This window comes from Rhinoderma darwinii, chromosome 9 (assembly GCF_050947455.1).
Source record: "Rhinoderma darwinii isolate aRhiDar2 chromosome 9, aRhiDar2.hap1, whole genome shotgun sequence".
Classification (NCBI taxonomy): domain Eukaryota; kingdom Metazoa; phylum Chordata; class Amphibia; order Anura; family Rhinodermatidae; genus Rhinoderma; species Rhinoderma darwinii.
Window position 1 is genome coordinate 93,544,543 of NC_134695.1, and position 17,784 is coordinate 93,562,326.

At 43.5% G+C, this 17,784-nt stretch overlaps 1 protein-coding gene across 5 annotated transcripts in view; it reads right to left on the bottom strand.

The window, feature by feature from the left end:
• The window catches only part of NFAT5 (nuclear factor of activated T cells 5), a 66,008-nt gene that overhangs the window by 6,688 nt on the left and 41,536 nt on the right, over positions 1-17,784 (bottom strand). For 4 of the 5 annotated variants that reach the window (XR_012850671.1, XR_012850672.1, XM_075838525.1 and 1 more), the window contains 8 exons: positions 17,291-17,463; positions 15,633-15,767; positions 14,765-14,817; positions 13,422-13,554; positions 12,667-12,744; positions 4,992-5,140; positions 874-3,142; positions 251-477 (listed from right to left, as the gene is read on the bottom strand). Coding sequence is in view for 3 of the 5 variants with exons in the window: in XM_075838525.1 (XP_075694640.1) it covers positions 254-477; positions 874-3,142; positions 4,992-5,140; positions 12,667-12,744; positions 13,422-13,554; positions 14,765-14,817; positions 15,633-15,767; positions 17,291-17,463 (3,214 nt within the window). In the remaining 2 variants the exon portion in view is untranslated. The remainder of the gene's footprint in view (positions 1-250; positions 478-873; positions 3,143-4,991; positions 5,141-12,666; positions 12,745-13,421; positions 13,555-14,764; positions 14,818-15,632; positions 15,768-17,290; positions 17,464-17,784) is intronic. The other variant, XM_075838527.1, reaches the window with a different exon arrangement.

Consider the following 17,784-nt stretch of genomic DNA (forward strand, 5'->3'; position numbering starts at 1 on the left):
ATTTGGATAGGTGTGTTTGGTGGTAAAACCTCTTTAAAAAGGACAACTCCACCTTTTAATGGTGTCCTTATTAGGGGCTATACGTAAAGTGTCCTATAGTATTACACAACACCCATTGTCATCAGTCATCTTCTAATTTAGGTAGACACTGTCCAGAACGCTCTGTTCAGGCTGATCGAGGGGAGGTGGGGTGCCCCAATCAGGGGATCTATTACCTCTTCAATAGTAGATGCTCAGGCTATCCTCTTACCATTTAAAAAGAATTGGACATGTTGTTCCCCTGGTTGTGCAGAGACACCAGTAAATCACTTATTTTTTCCATGTTCTGGTCTGTTGTCATTGACGAATTCTCATTCATTTGCTGGGACAAGAGTGTGGTCACTGACTGTCCATCTCCTTGGGATTGACCTGGTTGAGCTAGCGCCATCATCTGGTCAGGCAATGGTCCGGCTCCTGGAGACATCAGCTGACTGCAGTCTATGGGAGAATATAGAATAAAATAGTAATTTCTTTACAAATGATGCAATAATAAAGCCACATAGGAAACATAACTAAACCGTAATTGACCAATAAAGTCCCTACACAAAATCAGGTAAAATGGCAAATACTACCAAAATTTATAAAAAACAGTCGAGTTTAAGTCCCTTGAAAAAGCGTCCAAAAAAAACAGACGAAAATGTTTACAGTTCCACCAATTCCCCATAACATAGTCTGTAGAGACACTGAACAAGCAGGGGATGTTGAAAGCTAAGAAGATCATAGAGTTGTGAACTTCAGTTTATGATCTGAATGAACGATACAAAATGCTGCGACAACAGATGAGTATTTGCAAATGTACTCGGCTATAAAAAAAAAAAAAAGGTCATAACTTACTGTTCTGGATTCCAAATAGAAACATCCCAGTGGCCTGCGGAGAAGATGCTGACGCACCCTGCATCTGACTCATGGCTCCCCCTGCTGAGCTGTGGTACATGGCCGCCTGCTGCTGAGGCGGAGGAGTGGTCCCCTGGATGGACTGAGAGTACATGCTATTTTGCTGCAGCTCCTGTTGGCCCATACTGTTCTGCAGAGCGGACATGGAGGCTGGGGACATATATAACGTCACTTGTTGCTCTGGAGAGGTGGGTGAGGCTTGAACGAGCTGGATCTGTGTCGAGTTATGAAACATGGGAGACTGTTGCTGCTCATGCTGAGAGTTTACAGGGCTCTGAGCTTGGAACTCCATGTTTTGTGCATGAAATAAGGCTTGGTTTTGTTGCTCTTGGGTAGCCATTGGTTCCTGGCTCTGATTGAAAAGCATATTTTGCTGTTGCTCCTGTGCGGCCATATTGGCCATAGAACTTTGTGCGCTAAAGAGGATGTTTTGCGTCTGCTCGTGAGGTGAAGGGCTGCCTTGCATGCCGACCATGGCGTGGGTTGCCTGGAAAAGAGACGTCTGTTGGTTCTGCGCCTGGAACAGGTTCTGCGTCGACTGCTGTTGCTGCTCCTGGGCGATCATTGAATTCTGAATATGAGACATTTGGGCTTGTTGCTGGAACGCCGCTTGCTGCTCTGGGCTTGCTGCTCCCTGGAGTTGCGGGAGGGAGTTCTGATTGGAGAAAAAGGATAGCGGCTTCTCTTGAGGCACTTGGCTGCTCTGTAGAGAGCTCATATTGTACATGTTGGTGGCCGACTGCTCAGGAGGAGACGAAATTGATCCTTGCGGATGGAAAAGTGATGACTGCATCTGGTCTTGAGCAGAAGAGGAGCTCTGATGCTGCCCCATGGAGCCTGAAGGGTGAAAGAGACTACCCTGTGTTTCTTGAGACAAATTTTGGTTATCTGTGATGGTATTCTGGGAGTGGAACAGTGGAGCATGAGAGTGTGCAGACTGCTGAAGAAAATTACCCTGCTGGAGGGTCATCATGTCTCCGGCTTGTTGGAACAGTCCAGTCCCTTGCTGCTGACCACCAGTTGTCTGAACCCCAAGCATGTCTTCTGCCGGGGAGAAGAGGTTGACTTGGCCTTGTCCGTCCCCGCTATGTTGCATCTGGACAATGGTTTGAAACACATCGTTCTGCATCTGTTCTGTCTGACTCGGTGAATTATCATTATCTGCGGCAGTGGAAGATTGGAAAAGATTGGAGCCGGAGGCAGATACTTGCTGCTGCCCCGCGCTGCCATCATTGCCAGCGACTCCGGATGTGGAGAACATATCGCACTGCATTTGCATCTCTTCACTGGCAGAGAGTCCGCTCATTAAGTGAGAACCTTGTTGGTATACGGGTGACTGGATGTTTCCGGTGCCGGGACTCTGAGTTTGGAATATGTCGGATTGCATTGGCCCCGGAGCTTGGTGGATACTTTGCTGCATTTCCATGACCATGGATGCATTGGTTTCCATCGCTTGCTGTTGACGCGACATGGAGTTCTCAGCTTGAAGAAGACTTTCAGGTCTCCCGGACAGGACATTCTCTGGTCTGCTATGCACAGAATCAGGAGGAGAAAAGATGCTTTGATTTGGAGCGCTCTGCATTGAACCAACAGGTTGAAATATTCCAGCGTTGAGTTGTTCTTGGACCTGCCCCATTGCAGACTGCTCGTTTTCATTCCCACCTTGACTAGAAAACAAGATGGAAGATAACTGTTGTTGGGCCTCCAGAACTTGCTGGACCAGGTCTTCCTCTGCGCTGCTGCTGCGGCTCACACCAGACTGAAAGCTTCCAGACTGGAGCTGGTGAATGGTGTTTTGCATCTGGTTGCTAGATGGAGAGAATAAGCTAGTAGAGATCTGCTGCTGCAAAGTCTGGGCCTGTTTTTGTAATGCCGGTTGCGGAGCCTGTTGTGTAGCTTCGGCCATCTGTGACAGGGAGACCATTGTCCTATCGGACTGCAGAGTATCTCGGGTCTGGGAGTCCATGGCCTGAAACGCTGTAGTCTGCTGCATGATGGGATCGTCGCTCTGGCTGGACGGTGATGTTTGGAAACTGCTGGGCTGAGCAATGTCTTGAGTCTGGATAGTAGATAGCGGTTCTTGGCTGAAGACTTGAATTGGGGTCTGCTGGTCATTCTCAGGGGGGAGGTGGGATACAGAAGGTGAAAAAGAACCACTGGCAGGTGAGCTCTCCAGGTTCTGCTGGGTTGATACGACAATGTTTGATGTCTGTGGACCAAATAAAAAAAAAAAAGCGAAAAAAAAAGCTGTTCATGAAACGGAATATTAATATAAGAATGGAGCAAATCTGGTTAAATTACAAAAAGGCTACAAATACCATGTACTGTTTGTTAACTTTAAATGGCTTCCCTAGGCCCTGGCAATCAGCGGTCAACACCGGGAGCGCAGTTTCTGACCAGACATTTGGAAAATGTAGCATTACACGGCTGCCCTTCAAATTATTGGCTGTCCATGAATGCTTGGATAGGATGGGGCTAATAGATCTCAGTCTTGGCTCATATAGGGGATTCTGAGTGGAGGACTTCCATCTATGATGCCTTAATATGACATCTGGACAGAGGTCGTCTTCATGACTACACCTTTATTGCAAAGCTCAGGTTTCAATAATCCTTCTACAGTGTAAAAATGAACATATAATCTGCACTTATTTAGCTGTACTCATCTGTAGTCCGAATCTTGGGAGACATGTTTTATATGAGTCACATCAAGAGCACGCAGAAGATTCTTCCCTAATAGGCAAATGTCAACATTGCTCTGAGAACAAAAATTCACTTTTGCCACTGGAGGGCGCTGCAACACTAACAATTCAAGTATATGTGACTGGATATTTTAAAGTCACTTCCTTTGGAGGATGCTAAGCAGCTATGTATTTTCTTCAGTGTTGGCTCCTCTTTAGATCTTCACCATAAGGACACAGCTATGATCAGCAAGTGTTGACACCTGCCGCTACTCTGCCGTTCCACCATACTTTAAACTGCATTTCTGCCAGTTCAGATAGACTACAGCGTGCAGGGATCCGCAACCTTCGGCACGCCAACTGTTGAGAAACTAAAACTCCCAGCATGCCTTGACAGCCAAAGGCTTTATTATTCCAGCCAAAGGCTGTCAGGGCATGCTGGGAATTGTAGTTTCACAACAGCTGGAGTGCAGAATGTTGTCGACCCCTGGTCTATAGGCAAAAGCCAGCAGGAAGTCATTGTTAGGAGTAATTTTTTTTTCTTTTTGCAACAAGAGTGATTATAAATTTAGAGACAAATAAACCACCAATGATATAAGACAAGTGCCAAACACACAACTCCCATTAAATAATTCTGGAGCACCATTTCTTGGAACTTTGCACTGTGCCTGTCCTCTGTTATTCCTCCTGAAAATGTATAAATAAATGGACAACTGGGCGTTACCATTTCCCCTGTCAATAGGATGTGTCCCTACACTGATGATGTCCAAGCAGTGCTGACCATATGAGAGTGTGTATGGAAAGGTCCCATTGAATAGGGGAATGGTAACAAATTGTCAATTTAGTCATGCATTTACAGGAGGTATAACAGAGGAAAGGCCCAATGCAGAGTTATAAATAATAAAAGATGTGCTCGAGAATTGTTATTTTATGGTATAGTATTTGCTATACCAGACCGGTCTAATTTTTAATAAAGGGATCTTAGAGTCCCACTTTGGGATTTCATGTAATTAGTAAGACCTCTCATCACCATGCTTGCTGAGCAGGTACGGTTCAGATTTTTTTTTGGACAGGCAGCAATCCAGAGATCAGATACTGCCATACTTCTATTCAATTTAGACCCTGTGCGGAAAGTATTAGATCAGGACGATTTCCTTACTCTCCTATATATCCCTGCTTTGTTGATGCTGAAAACCCCGCTATTCACTCCCTCAGTGGTTTAGTGCAACATTAATACTTTACTACAAAACTGTCAAGCAGTCATATTACCATGTCAGAGGACATGACCAGGTAATAGGATTTTAATAGTGTCCTTATCTCAGGACTCCACTGTATTAGTGCAGCTATCGCACACTTATCAGCCTTCAATGGTGGACGCACCTTATACAACGGTGAAGATCTCTGGTTTCCGGTTAGCTCCATGGGAGCCACATCTTCATTTTTGATTATGTTGCCTGATTTTTGCGGAGACCCTCGAGCAGGTGGAAGCAAATTCACTTGGTCAATGTTACACCCGGGTGGAGTCACAGCTGGGGAAAGGAGAAAGAATACAAGCTGCATAAGACACTTGAGGACTGCCTGGCTTTGGTTAGAGCTTCCAGCAGCTTAACATGTAAAGCAGAAAATCTCTAATGCTGTTCAGTTTTAAAGGAGCACTCTGGACAAAACGGAAACATGGTGCCTAGTGCGAGGCCAGAGGGGGCGGAGCATGACACAGCAAAATTTGGTGTTCTATGAAATCCTTTGTCAGACTCCGCCCCCTTCAGGCCGGGCTCCAGACACAAATGATGCAGTGTTATGTCTAGAGTGTTACTTTAAGTACTGGTGTCTGCATATCAAAAATGTACAGACATGATACGGATGCGAATGATCTGAACCACTACCACCTGATATGCACATTACCACAGTGTGAATGAATACTTAAAAGGTTTCTGCTGCAACTTACAGGGGAAAATTGCAGAGAAATCTGCATGTGTAAAAATATAAAATAAAACAGAATATATTAGGGTACTACTACGAATTAAATTCCCATACAATATTATTTAAGGTGCCTTTATATGGGTGCACGCTAGTTAACAGACCTTGATGGACAGCACACTACTTTGTAAGTAACAATGGATCACGCAGTTGGAGCATTATTATTTTATACATCCGCTATATAGAACAGAGTTAAAGAACAAGACAAATTAACTGGTTAGTGCACATAATATGAGGTTGATGGTATGATTTCTAGGTGAAACCTTATAGAGTGGGTTCGTATATTTTAGGATTTTTTTTTAAAAGGGTATGTGTACCTTTAAAGATCTAAGCCTGGCCATACATTTCAGATAGATGATGGAAACCAACATGCCCGACCCTTTTTCTTCCCTAACGGCCGACGTTGGGGTAAAGTCTGGACACCGCCATACACATTAGTTGGTTGGCCGATCCCGCCGAAATGGTCAGGTGCGGCAGTCATACATCTAATGTATTGGCCACCTTAAGATTTTATCAATGGCTGATGGGAATTCCCAGGAGAAGCGCTTTAAAAACTATACAATAAACATGATTGTAATGACCTGTATAGCTGGCCGTACATGGTGAGATGTCTCAAGAGCCCAACAGTCCCGATTATTGCATTGGACCAAAATATTGTACCCATGGCTAGCTTAAATAAAGTAAATCCTTGTAATGTATGCCTACCAAGGTAAACCTCAGAATTAGGACTCGTGCACACTGGCACAGAGACACAAGCTTGGGTAGAATACCTGCCGTCTCAGGGACCATGTCACTATTTCATCGCCATAAAATAAATCTATTATTGTGTTGTCTGCACGACATTTGTGCCATGCGTCTCCTTTTTAGTTAAATTCTGACTGGCTCATACGGGCTGGTGAAGAGGATGGACAGACGCCAGCAGCACACACGGAATATTTGCTCAAAGACCAAAAATAGATCGGTTTAATCTGAAAAGACGCGGAGACGGTTGTGGCAAAACCTCGCATTCCCATCTGTTCTCTCACTTAGCAGATACATTGTACTCCCTCTGTTCTCCCAATCTATGTGGGAACCTTTGAAAAGGCTCCAAAATACGGCCAGGAAAGAGTTCTAGAAGCTGAACATGACCGATCGCAACCATGGCCGGGCTCTGGATCTCCTTCCTGTCTGGGGACCCGCAGGAAAAGGGCTCTGCATTCATCTGGGCACATTCAAGGGACGCTCATTCTGATCTCCTCCACATCAAAGAACTGACATTTACTCTTTAGATCAAAACCTGGAAGTGTTTAGCATCAGAAACACGGTCATAAAAGAGCTATTCTAGTAAAGCCATAAAACTGCCTGGACACACGGGGTATAGGATTTTAAAAACGACAATGTTTTTATTCACATCAAGTATAAATTCGCCTTTAACACAAAGTTGAGTAGCTTTGCAAATTCTTTGCTTCACTGGTTTGGAAGTGATTCTTCGTTATTAAACAAGGTTTTCCCCATTCATATATAAAGCTGCTTTTAAAATAAATGTAACATTCTTCTGGTTGCTCATGGAAACAGACAGCAGTTCTAGCTCCGCCCTGCTGTCAAACACGTGACCTAACAGCTTAGTGCGAACGGTCTTCTGAGCTCACACTATGCGAGCTTTACATTGAGTTTACGATCTGAAAATCAGTCAAACATGTCACCTAACAAACTGTGATCTAAGGGACGTGTGTTCTTAGGCAGTGCAGGAGCTCTAGGAACCTGGTGTTCTTCTGGAGGAGAGTTTGGACAAAAGACCAATCATAGAAATAGCAAATACGAGGGGAACTTTAGTATGACAGGCAGTGATACAAGGAGTACATGGATAGGGGGCAGGAAGACTAGTGCTTTGTTGCCCTATTCTGGCAAGTAAGTAAACACAAGGTGGCCCATAGTTATCTATGAACCCGGCAACAGGCCACATTACAATGGAAGAACAGAATTCAGATTAAACAAGGCACAAATGTAGATAGCAACTACCTGGTGAGTGTAAGTTTAGGGGGGATGCGAAGATTGTACATGAGAAGTATTAGGGCTCATGCACACGACTGTAGCCATGTGCACGGCCGTGATTTTCGGGTCGGACTGTCAGCCGCGAGCCGCCCGCAAATCGCGGGCCATGAACATGGCTGCGGCCATTGTTTTCAATGAGTCCGACCCGCAGAACACGGCCATAATAAGACATGTCCGTTCTTTCCGCGGTGCGGGCTCCCTGGCCATGCACGGACCGTAAAAACTACTGTCGTGTGAATGGCCCCATAGAAATGAATGGGGCTGCAATTCTCCTGTGGATTTTCGAGGGAATTGCGGCTGCAAAAGCACGTAGATTATTATTTAACTTTTGAAGGTAGTGTTCGACTTATTTACCACCTGCTGCTCGTGAGCAAAGCGATGGGCATGTACTCCTCTTGTGCTTGCTTGCAGCAGGTAGCTGAGAGCTGCCTGCACTTTCTACAATAGGATAACCCTCCCTCCATCCCTCCTGGTTATTACAGCTGTATCCTGGGGACGTCAATGGGGACCACAAGATGGGTACAGCGACGATCACCAGAAAGGCTGTATGGGTTAATGAAAGACTCACTCCTGTGAACAAACAGTGCAGAACCCTTGACTAACAAAAATAGGTTTAGTTCTACCGGGAAAGGCAGTACAACAAAAAGTCTGTTACTCTGGAATATGAGGGACTAGAATGAGACCAGAAACACCAGTGAACATATTTACACATGGCTGACCCTCATACTCGATGCCCACTTGTCAACGTATTCATCCAAAAGGTAACTAGCATCATATACCTGTTGCTTAACCTAAAGTTTCACTTGTAATTTCCCCAAAGCCATGCAGAAGATTCCACCTGTGGCTGTCAGGGCATGCTGGGAGTTGTAGTTTTGCCACAGGTTGGAGATCCTCACAGTCATGTTTCCACTAAGCTACGCCCAGGCAGAGGACACACATGGAAACATAAATGGTGCATCCTAGAACCTAACTAAAACATTAAAAATAAGGACTTTATGAATTTCGCTTCACAATTTTCAAGCCCCATCATTGAAAACCAACGAGGAGTCTTCAAAGTTAAGTCCTATGACGCCTGGAGGTCTACACGAATATTACTTTGGCTAGTGTATATATTCCAGGCTTCAAGGAAGTCACTATGGATTTCAAAATAACTTCCCAGCCAACAAACCCAATCTGAGGAATAAAGTGATCCCTTACCATTGGGGGTTCTACTTTTCCCTATGTGCTACTATTGGGGGACAATGAATGATTCTAAGATCCACAGAAGAGCTCTTTGCCTTCTTACGACGGACTGGGCCCTGTGGAGTATCCCCTGCTGGATGGACCATCTTTGACTTGGGAGACTTTCTTCATGGCCCAGAGACCCTATACTCCCAACTCTATCTCTGTCCGACATGGCCCACCTCCACACCATGAGAAAACCCAACATGCTTATTCTCCTTACCAGCATTCAAAGTGATTGGGACCTACACCCGCCATTACGGATTTCCAACGGTTTAACTATCCATTTTTCACCTACCCTTCTTTTTCCTTTGATGCCTCCTCTCCAACACCACAATTTGGCCGTTACATTTTCTACCCAAACTTCCCCTTTTCGCTCATCTTGATAACGGCATTTACATAAAGGACAGTGGTTCAACATCAACTTCTAGGGTCCCCTGCTGCTTAATGCTCGTCTAGCGTTCACACCATCTGCCTTTATTTCCGTCTACGTCGTCTCCAAGTCTGAATTTCTATTTGAGGAAATTATGAGGCATCTTATTTTCTTGGCCAGCCTCGGACAGGAAAAAAACAGGAACTGTTTCTAAGCCTCTCTGAGGTTTTCAAAGTAATTTTGAAAGAATTTTTTCATACAGGAGTTCCTTGGCATAGACTTCATGTCTGTCTCGCTATTCTGAGTGGGCTACAAACACTACGTTGTTTAATGACCGTCTGGCACAGAGAATACCTCTGCAGCTGGATGGCGCTGCCCTGCATCAACATGTCCCCCGTCACCTGGACTATACACTTTCTATGGGCTTGGAAGTTCCCACCAGTCCTTGTGTGTTTAAGGAATTAGTGGAGGATATTTGCCCTCTCCGTTGTCGATCTCCCCTTTATTCGAAGTCAAAAGTCAAGTCCATTACATCCACCATTCACAAAACTGCATTCCATAGCTCCAGCCTGGGAGAACGGGAATGCAAATCAGTCTACCAAAACACAGGTCACGCTGGTGCCCAGAGGGGACTGGCAGTAAACAGCTTTACTACCCAGTTAATGCCTGGCTGTACTGTAAGCAGCGCTCTATAGTCTCAGATGACCCCGTGAAGAATACCACTTCTCAATCACATGTTTGTTATTTTCCTACAGTGCGACTGAAATCTGCGTTCTTTATGCCAGCGATAAACAAATCACATTACATTTCCATAAAACAATGCAGTATGGAAGCAAAAGAAAAAAACAGAATGGACAGGAATTTAATCATTTCTTACCTAGATGATTACTACTAAAAAAACAAAACCTCACAAATGTTTGGTCATATATCGTATATACTGGAAATGTAGGAAAGCGGTCTATGAATGCTGGGAGTTGTAGTTGGAGACCCGTGATGTAGGGAATCCTGAGCACGGTAAGCATTTTCCCACAGTTTTTCAATAACTTTGGAGAGAGATCATTATTTAACACACAAGGAAAATCCGACTCCGATATGGAAATTCTTCAAACCGATACTCATATCATTGTCTATACGGGCAGTATTAGATTAGTGATTGCGGATGGTGCAATTTTTCAGGCCAGCAATAATTGGATTGAGAAGAGACAACTTTTTTTTTTTTTTTTTTTTACTGTGCTTATAGCAGTTGCCACCAATTGCATCCTCCTACAAAGTGCACTGCAGGGGGCGACACTGAGCACTGGAATAATCTTTTCCCAGGGTGAAAGCTCAATTATGGCATATGGAAGTAATAGAGGAGAGTCCCCCACCCTATAGCCTGGCTCACATGGCCATGTTCGATCCGTGAGATACGGACCGCGTTTCACAGACCGAACACTGTTCAGGAAGCCTGATTCCTAGCATCATAGTCATCCATGATGCTGTGAGTCACTGCCTTCCCGCGTGACTACGGTCCCATACTGAAAACATGATTACAGTATGGGACAGTATTCCCGCGAGGAGACCAGGAACGGTGAACTTAACTGTGTTCGGTCTGGGAAATACATCCGATATACGTTCGCGGCCGTGTGAAGCAAGCCTAAAATACCTTTTGCCTTCTTGCAATACGTGGATGCCCAATTATTTCAATGGCTGCTGTGTAATGCTTCACAATCCCTGCAGCAATGTGGTTACAAGAACTCGGTCAGTAAGAGCTGACCAAGTCCATGATCCCCTGGGTACTGGGGGACCGACAACATGCAAAAGGAGCAGTCTATAGCAAACAAACCCTTTAAAAGAAAACATGTGCTCAAACCTGAGGAATGATGGGAGTTATAGGTATTTAGAAAAACCTTATGAAAATAGAAATATTTACTGCACCATTGAATTGTTAAAAATTCAGTCTGTGAATTGTTGATTAAATCAACTGGATAACATACAGATGTATTTTGACAGAACTAGCTATAACACATTGTCAGTACAATTATTGTTCTATGCCGATTCATAAAGAACATGAGAGATGCCAGATTCTGCCCAATGGTTTATTCTGGTCACTCATTAGAAAAAGGAGACACTCAGACGTTGTGGTATGTCGGAGACTCATCATAGACAACATAGTCCTGTCCCAAGTCTGTTACGTGCCAATATTTGCAGGACAGGGTACATCATTCACTACAACATGAGTGTGGTCACCGAATCTGCAATTGAGTGCAATGAGTGCTGTAGCGAGAAAATGTTTAAAGAGCAAATAAACCCATTATTGCATGCGGACATATAAAGCTGAGGTTTATACTGAACTAAATCATATCCATGAAATATGCATAGCTAAATCTGCTCAGCGGGGACCCCCAAGCTTTGTGTTAAGCTGCTGAGGCTGCACAAGTTAAGACTACGTGAGAGACTTATGGAAACGACCAAGTATTGTGGTATAGACAGGAACTGGTCTATATTGTATTTCCCATAATATTTCAGTGTTCGATCACTGTGGGAGAACTACTGCCGGCCATAGAAATAAGATAAGTCGGCCACACAATGATTGGTCCAATGGTTATCAATCCCAATTCCTCCATTCACATGTATATTTTGCTCACCCAAACGTGTATGTTATTCAGATGGAGAGACTAGAAGCTGCCAGACACTGCTGGCGCTGCTTATCTAAGTGGGAAACAAAGGGGATCCTTATCATGGTCGACCCCGAACAAAATTCTGCCAGGCCTAACACTAGATTTTAAGTGGATCCCTTGAAATAGTCTACTGAAAAGGATTACATATCTATGGCCAACATAAGGGATGTGATTCTTGCAGATTTTGTGTCCCGAGTCAATTTCTAATACAATTTTGGGTGCTGGTCTCAAAGAGATGTCACAATTTAAAATATCTTTACAGGTAAGCCACCAATTCAACGCAATGCGCTTTTCCTCTGCACTTAAACCCTATAAAAGGGGTTTTCTATATCTTCAATATTGATGGCCATTGCTTGATTGGTGGGGGTCTATCCCCCGGGATACCAGTCGATCAGTGGAATTAATGGGTAGCGGCAATCCAGCGAGTGCCATGGCTCCTTCATTATTTACTCAGGCACCGTGGCTGATCTGTACACGTGGCTGTGCCAGTAAGTGAAGCCAAGTCCTATTCTAGTGACTCTGCTCGTTCATTCTGCTGATTAGTGGTGGGGTCAGACCCTCAATGATCAAATCATGTCCTGCGGATGGGCAATCAACGTTTAAGCCCCCGAAAAAACCTTGAAGGTCTGCCTAGGGACATCTAGCACGTGCCCATGCTTCCAAACTACAAATGGTGGATTTTTCTTTGAATCTACAAAAATACAATTATAGATGTAGTTGCCCTTTAAAACAAAAAGATAATGTCCAGATGGAATTTAGTGAACTTTTGAATCAATATGAAGCAGATGAATACCTTTCATAGAGTCTTCAAAAGTACAGGACTGTGTTGGACTGGATATCTCTTTCTTTATGAGAACATTTACAGGAATGGCTGCCAATGGAAGACAAGAGTTAATCACACATGTTAAGAAAATAAAAAGATAAAATCTCAGTATTAGTAAGAGCGGAATGTGATACTTCTGAGATCTAAACTATGCTACATAAACTCTCATTTCTGTATCCATCTCCCCTTTGTGCTGGATTGTGACGGTCATGCCAATGTCCTCTTATGTAACGCATCCAAAACGCACTAAGAGGAGAAGTTCAGATGCCGCAGCAAAATCCGCACGGGAGTCCAAAGCTCCATATCTGTGCGCCCCCTGAACAAGGGGGAAGTTCATACAGAAATAACCGTGCATAATACCAAAAGCAAGAAGGGTCATGACGTGTACAGAAGACTAGGACAGAGATCGTGGTAAAGAAAAATAAATATGCCAAAAAACAAAATTAAGCTAATATTAGATCTGTCCATAAAAATATAATAAAATGGCATAACTAAAAATGATATCAAATTATGCATAGACATCAGATTTGTTATATCTAAACCCATCCTGGTTTAATCCATCGAATTATTGGGAGTTGTGCAGTATAAAGCCGAGCTACACAGTGACCATTGCAGTTGCGGTAGTGCCGCAGTTTTGATGCAAGTCGCTGTGTAGCCAAGGCCTAAGTGAGATCTGTTGTTGTAGACCCCCAGCAACATACATCTGGTTAGAGGTTGGTACTTACACGGCTCTGGAGTGTATGTGAAAGGCTGAACTTCATGAGATCGACCTGCGTTTGTCACCACAAACATTACAACAGAAACGGGGGAAGTGATATGCTGGTCGTGGTAAGGAGGAACCTTGACTATAAGATGATTCTACAGCAAATAAAATAAAAAAAAAGTGAATAAAACATAAGTAAAGCTGGAAAACGATTGAATGTGGAACTGAATAAGACCGTATGCAGTAAGCTCCCCCTGGTGGTGGCTAAAGGCCACCAGAATTTTATCATTGAAAGGGGTATTCCTATGTTACACAATCATAGCATATCCACAGGATATTACATAAATGTGTAATAGGTGCAGGTACCAGTGTCTAGAACACAATGTCGCCACTATATTTTTTTTGTGGGAATATTTAAACCCAGTTCTTGATACAGTAAGTCACTTCCTGACTAAGGGTGCGAAACGCGCATCGAGGTGTCTCTAGAGTTTTTTATCGTCCATCATGCCAGTAACAGGTAATCTGCCTCTTTCATTTTGCTATTGAGCATTGTGTAGATGTGTACCCTCTAATTATTCACTTGGGACGGCTGATTAGTGGAGACATTGTGTTCTAGACACTCTTTCCTCTTTTCTGCATGCTACCATAGCTTGTAGTTTAAAGAGGCTCTGTCACCACATTATAAGTGCCCTATCTCCTACATAAGGAGATGGGCACTATAATGTAGGTGACAGCAGTGCTTTTTATTTAGAAAAACTATCTATTGTTACCACATAAAGTGGTAAAAATAGATCGTTTTTCTAAATAAAAAGCACTGCTGTCACCTACATTACAGCGCCGATCCCCTTATGTAGGAGATAGGGCACTTATAATGTGGTGACAGAGCCTCTTTAAGAACAGTATACATTGTTGTTGCTGGAAATTTTCATGGTCTCTATAAGAGTTCATGGTTTTTAAATTAGGTTTTATATTTTTGTATGTAATTGTGGGAAGGGGTGTCCATGTTTATGGATGAATTGAATATAATACTGTATTTTGGACCATACAGGCCTATGTTAGGATGGCCATCTCATCAATTTGATTGGTTTTATGCTGACATTACATTTGTCAATTCATCAAACACTGCATTATCCCATGTTAACCATACGAAAATAAAAGGGTATATTGAATATGGCAATACGGTCAAAACGTGACTGTAGACTGGACATCTATTAACAATCCCTTTAACACCAGAGAACAGCTAGACTGTGTCCAGTTTGACCTCTGTCGGCGAGGACCATCGGTTACTGAAATAGTCTTGTCCACCATCATAATCTGGACATAAATGCTAGTGGCAAAGCTTGGCCAATGAATGTGGTGTGGTACCTGGTGAAATAACTCCATGTCGATTTCAGCTTCTGCTTTCCATGAATTATCATCTGAAAAAAAGAAGAGAAAATGAAATTCACCCTGTACAAAAACCCACCAAGCACAAAAGAAACCACCAATTAATTACACACCCAAACGATTACCACTGTATCAAGGAACAAGAAAAAAAAAAAAAAAAAAAAAACAGTCAACCCCCTTCACCCTATTTTTATTTTTATCTTCTTTTTCCCTACCAGTCAGGAACAGACACAGTGGTCTGGACCAGGGGGGCATCAACCATTTGGTGAGGTTAGGACTTCCCACCAGGAGGCACCTTTCTCTGTCTGCAGCATTTTGGCAGATCTACAGTCCACCCCAATACTTTCCGATATCCATTCCACAAGCAGAGGGCACCATTTAATCTTTGCCTCACGCAACTTCTATAGGAGTTACGGAACCAGTGTAGCACAGTGAGCGCGGCGGTTTCCGTACTCCCGACCAACCCTCCCGAATCTTTGCCTGCACGTGGAATCCAGTGGCTGCCCAATCAGGCTAGTACAGAGTTGGAAGACCCCCATTCTTGAGATAGGTGTGGGTCCCAGAGCGATCAGACATTTATGGCATATCCTGTAGATATGCTATAAATGTCTAAGATAGGAATATCCCTTTTACAAACAATGTACCGGACTGAGGGACTCGTGTGCCCTTTGACCATAGGGCCCCAAGCACTGGCCAAATGGTCAGTCTGCTCCTGCTTCCAGGAGACTTAAGTGGGTAGACAGTCAATTGGAGCCTGCCATTTATTCTTTATACACCAATATGCTTACAATGGGATTCCTCAAATTTTAATATGACACCGAATAAGCAGAATTAAATGCGGACATACCGGCAAGGTTTTCCTGGAACACAACCTTCGCTCCTTTCAGGAAGTTTTTGCCGATCAAGAACACCTCCTCTTCTCCTTTTACAGAGCAGCCGTGCAGACTTTTCTTGAGAATCTCCGGCACTCCCGCAGGCTGAGCTAAAGAAGAACAGGCAATGTCAATAAAACAAACTTTTCTCCATTTAGGTAGAAAAAGGCTTCTGCGTACGGAACTTTATTAATAATTGTACAGGGAAGCCACAAACAGTGCTGCCCCCTAGGGGGTGACTACTGGTGTAGTGTAGGGCAAATAGACACTACAGCGCAGGTACCAGTGTCTAGAACACAATGTCTCCACTAAATTGTTTTTGTGGGAATATTTAAACCCTGTTCTTGATACAGTAAGTCACTTCCTGACGAAGGGTGCGAAACGCGCATCGAGGTGTCTCTAGAGTTTTTCATCGTCCATCATGCCAGTAACAGGTAATCTGCCTTTTTCATTTTGTTATTGAGCATTGTGTAGATATGCGTACCCTCTAATTATTCACTTGGGACAGCTGATTAGTGGAGACATTGTGTTCTAGACACTCTTTCCTCTTTTCTGCATGCTACCATAGCTTGTAGTTTAAAGAGGCTCTGTCACCACATTATAAGTGCCCTATCTCCTACATAAGGAGATGTGCGCTATAATGTAGGTGACAGCAGTGCTTTTTATTTAGAAAAACTATCTATTTTTACCACTTTGAGCGATTTTTAGCTGAATGCTAATGAGTTTCTTAATGCCAAAATAGACACTACAGCGCTCGGACATCCCCAAGCCTGAATGACTCCAGTATTATTCTCATATGAACAAGTCTTTCCTGAAGCCAACAAGACTTCTGCTATGCACAAACTCATTTAGTTCAATATGAAATACTAGACAAGGCCAATGTCTGTCGCTGTAATGGGTCGCGTCAGCTAGTCCGTTATTACGGGTAGTCTTTGGAATGGCGAAGCTCCAGCTAAGCCCCCAATGATGTATAAACATGACCCGCGATCCGGATCTGGTACTATATAGTATAATGCTTTCTTCCACAGCTCTTGTTTTTCAGGCGGTGTTAAAGCTGCATTCAGCTGATCGGAGAACAGAGACCATGTATGTTTTGGCAGCTGTATGAATTAAATAGATTTTGTGTGTACACAGCAGATTGAAAACAAAGTGCGGACAAAGGGCACAAGCCCTGAAAACAGATCACTGATCTTCCAAAAAAAAACAACGCACTTTATCAAACTATTTTTCATTAAGGTGGAACTCCAGGGATGGCCAAGTTCCTCGGTGTCTTAAGAGTACAACCTTTCCATATGCCCTGCTTGGGACCCCCTTTATGAGTTACAGCAGAGAGCCCCTCACAAAGAGTCTAGGGTACCCAGCCCATCCATGTATTACACAGTTGGCTAACATATTACAGTCACAAGTACCTATTGAATGGATAACTTTATACAGAATTGTGCCCGACTACCGTAGATATAAGAGGATTGTTGTCTGATCCATTTATTTAGGCAGGATCAGGCAACAGTCTTCACGTTCGTAGCTACCATCAGACACGTCTGACCAACCCAACCTTGGAAGGAACCAATACCGCTTAAATTTTTTTTATATGGTGGCAATGCTTAAAGTGAAGTAAAGTAGTGAAGAGACTTACTACAGAGGATTGGAGACGAGGGTGTTTGTAGGATTAAAACTGAGCCATCCTTCCGAGGGATGTTTACTCGAAACACAAGCCTTGCTCGTGTGCTCTTCTTCTTGGAACCGGCGATCCCGATACGGGCTTCGACATCAGCATTCCTGAGTTTCAAGATCCCAACACAATCAACCCTGTCATAAAAAGGACATGTGAGTATAGGGTTAAAATGTGAAGGCTTTTAATGCGACAACCATGGCAGGGTATGGTTTCTATGGCAATGATCACTGAACTGCAATTAACTCCAAACTGGCTGGTGGGGAAAAAAAAAAAAAACAGGAGAAAGAATGCCAAAAACTGCAGCTCCGTGAAACAGCTGCAAATCCCAATATTATCCGTACGGGATGTATAAGAAAGCTAATAAATGGCTCAAGGTGAAAGCCCTACAACCAATAAATAGATAGTAATACATACGGCAACGTTAACAAATTTGTTATCCTTGACCTTAACTTTAG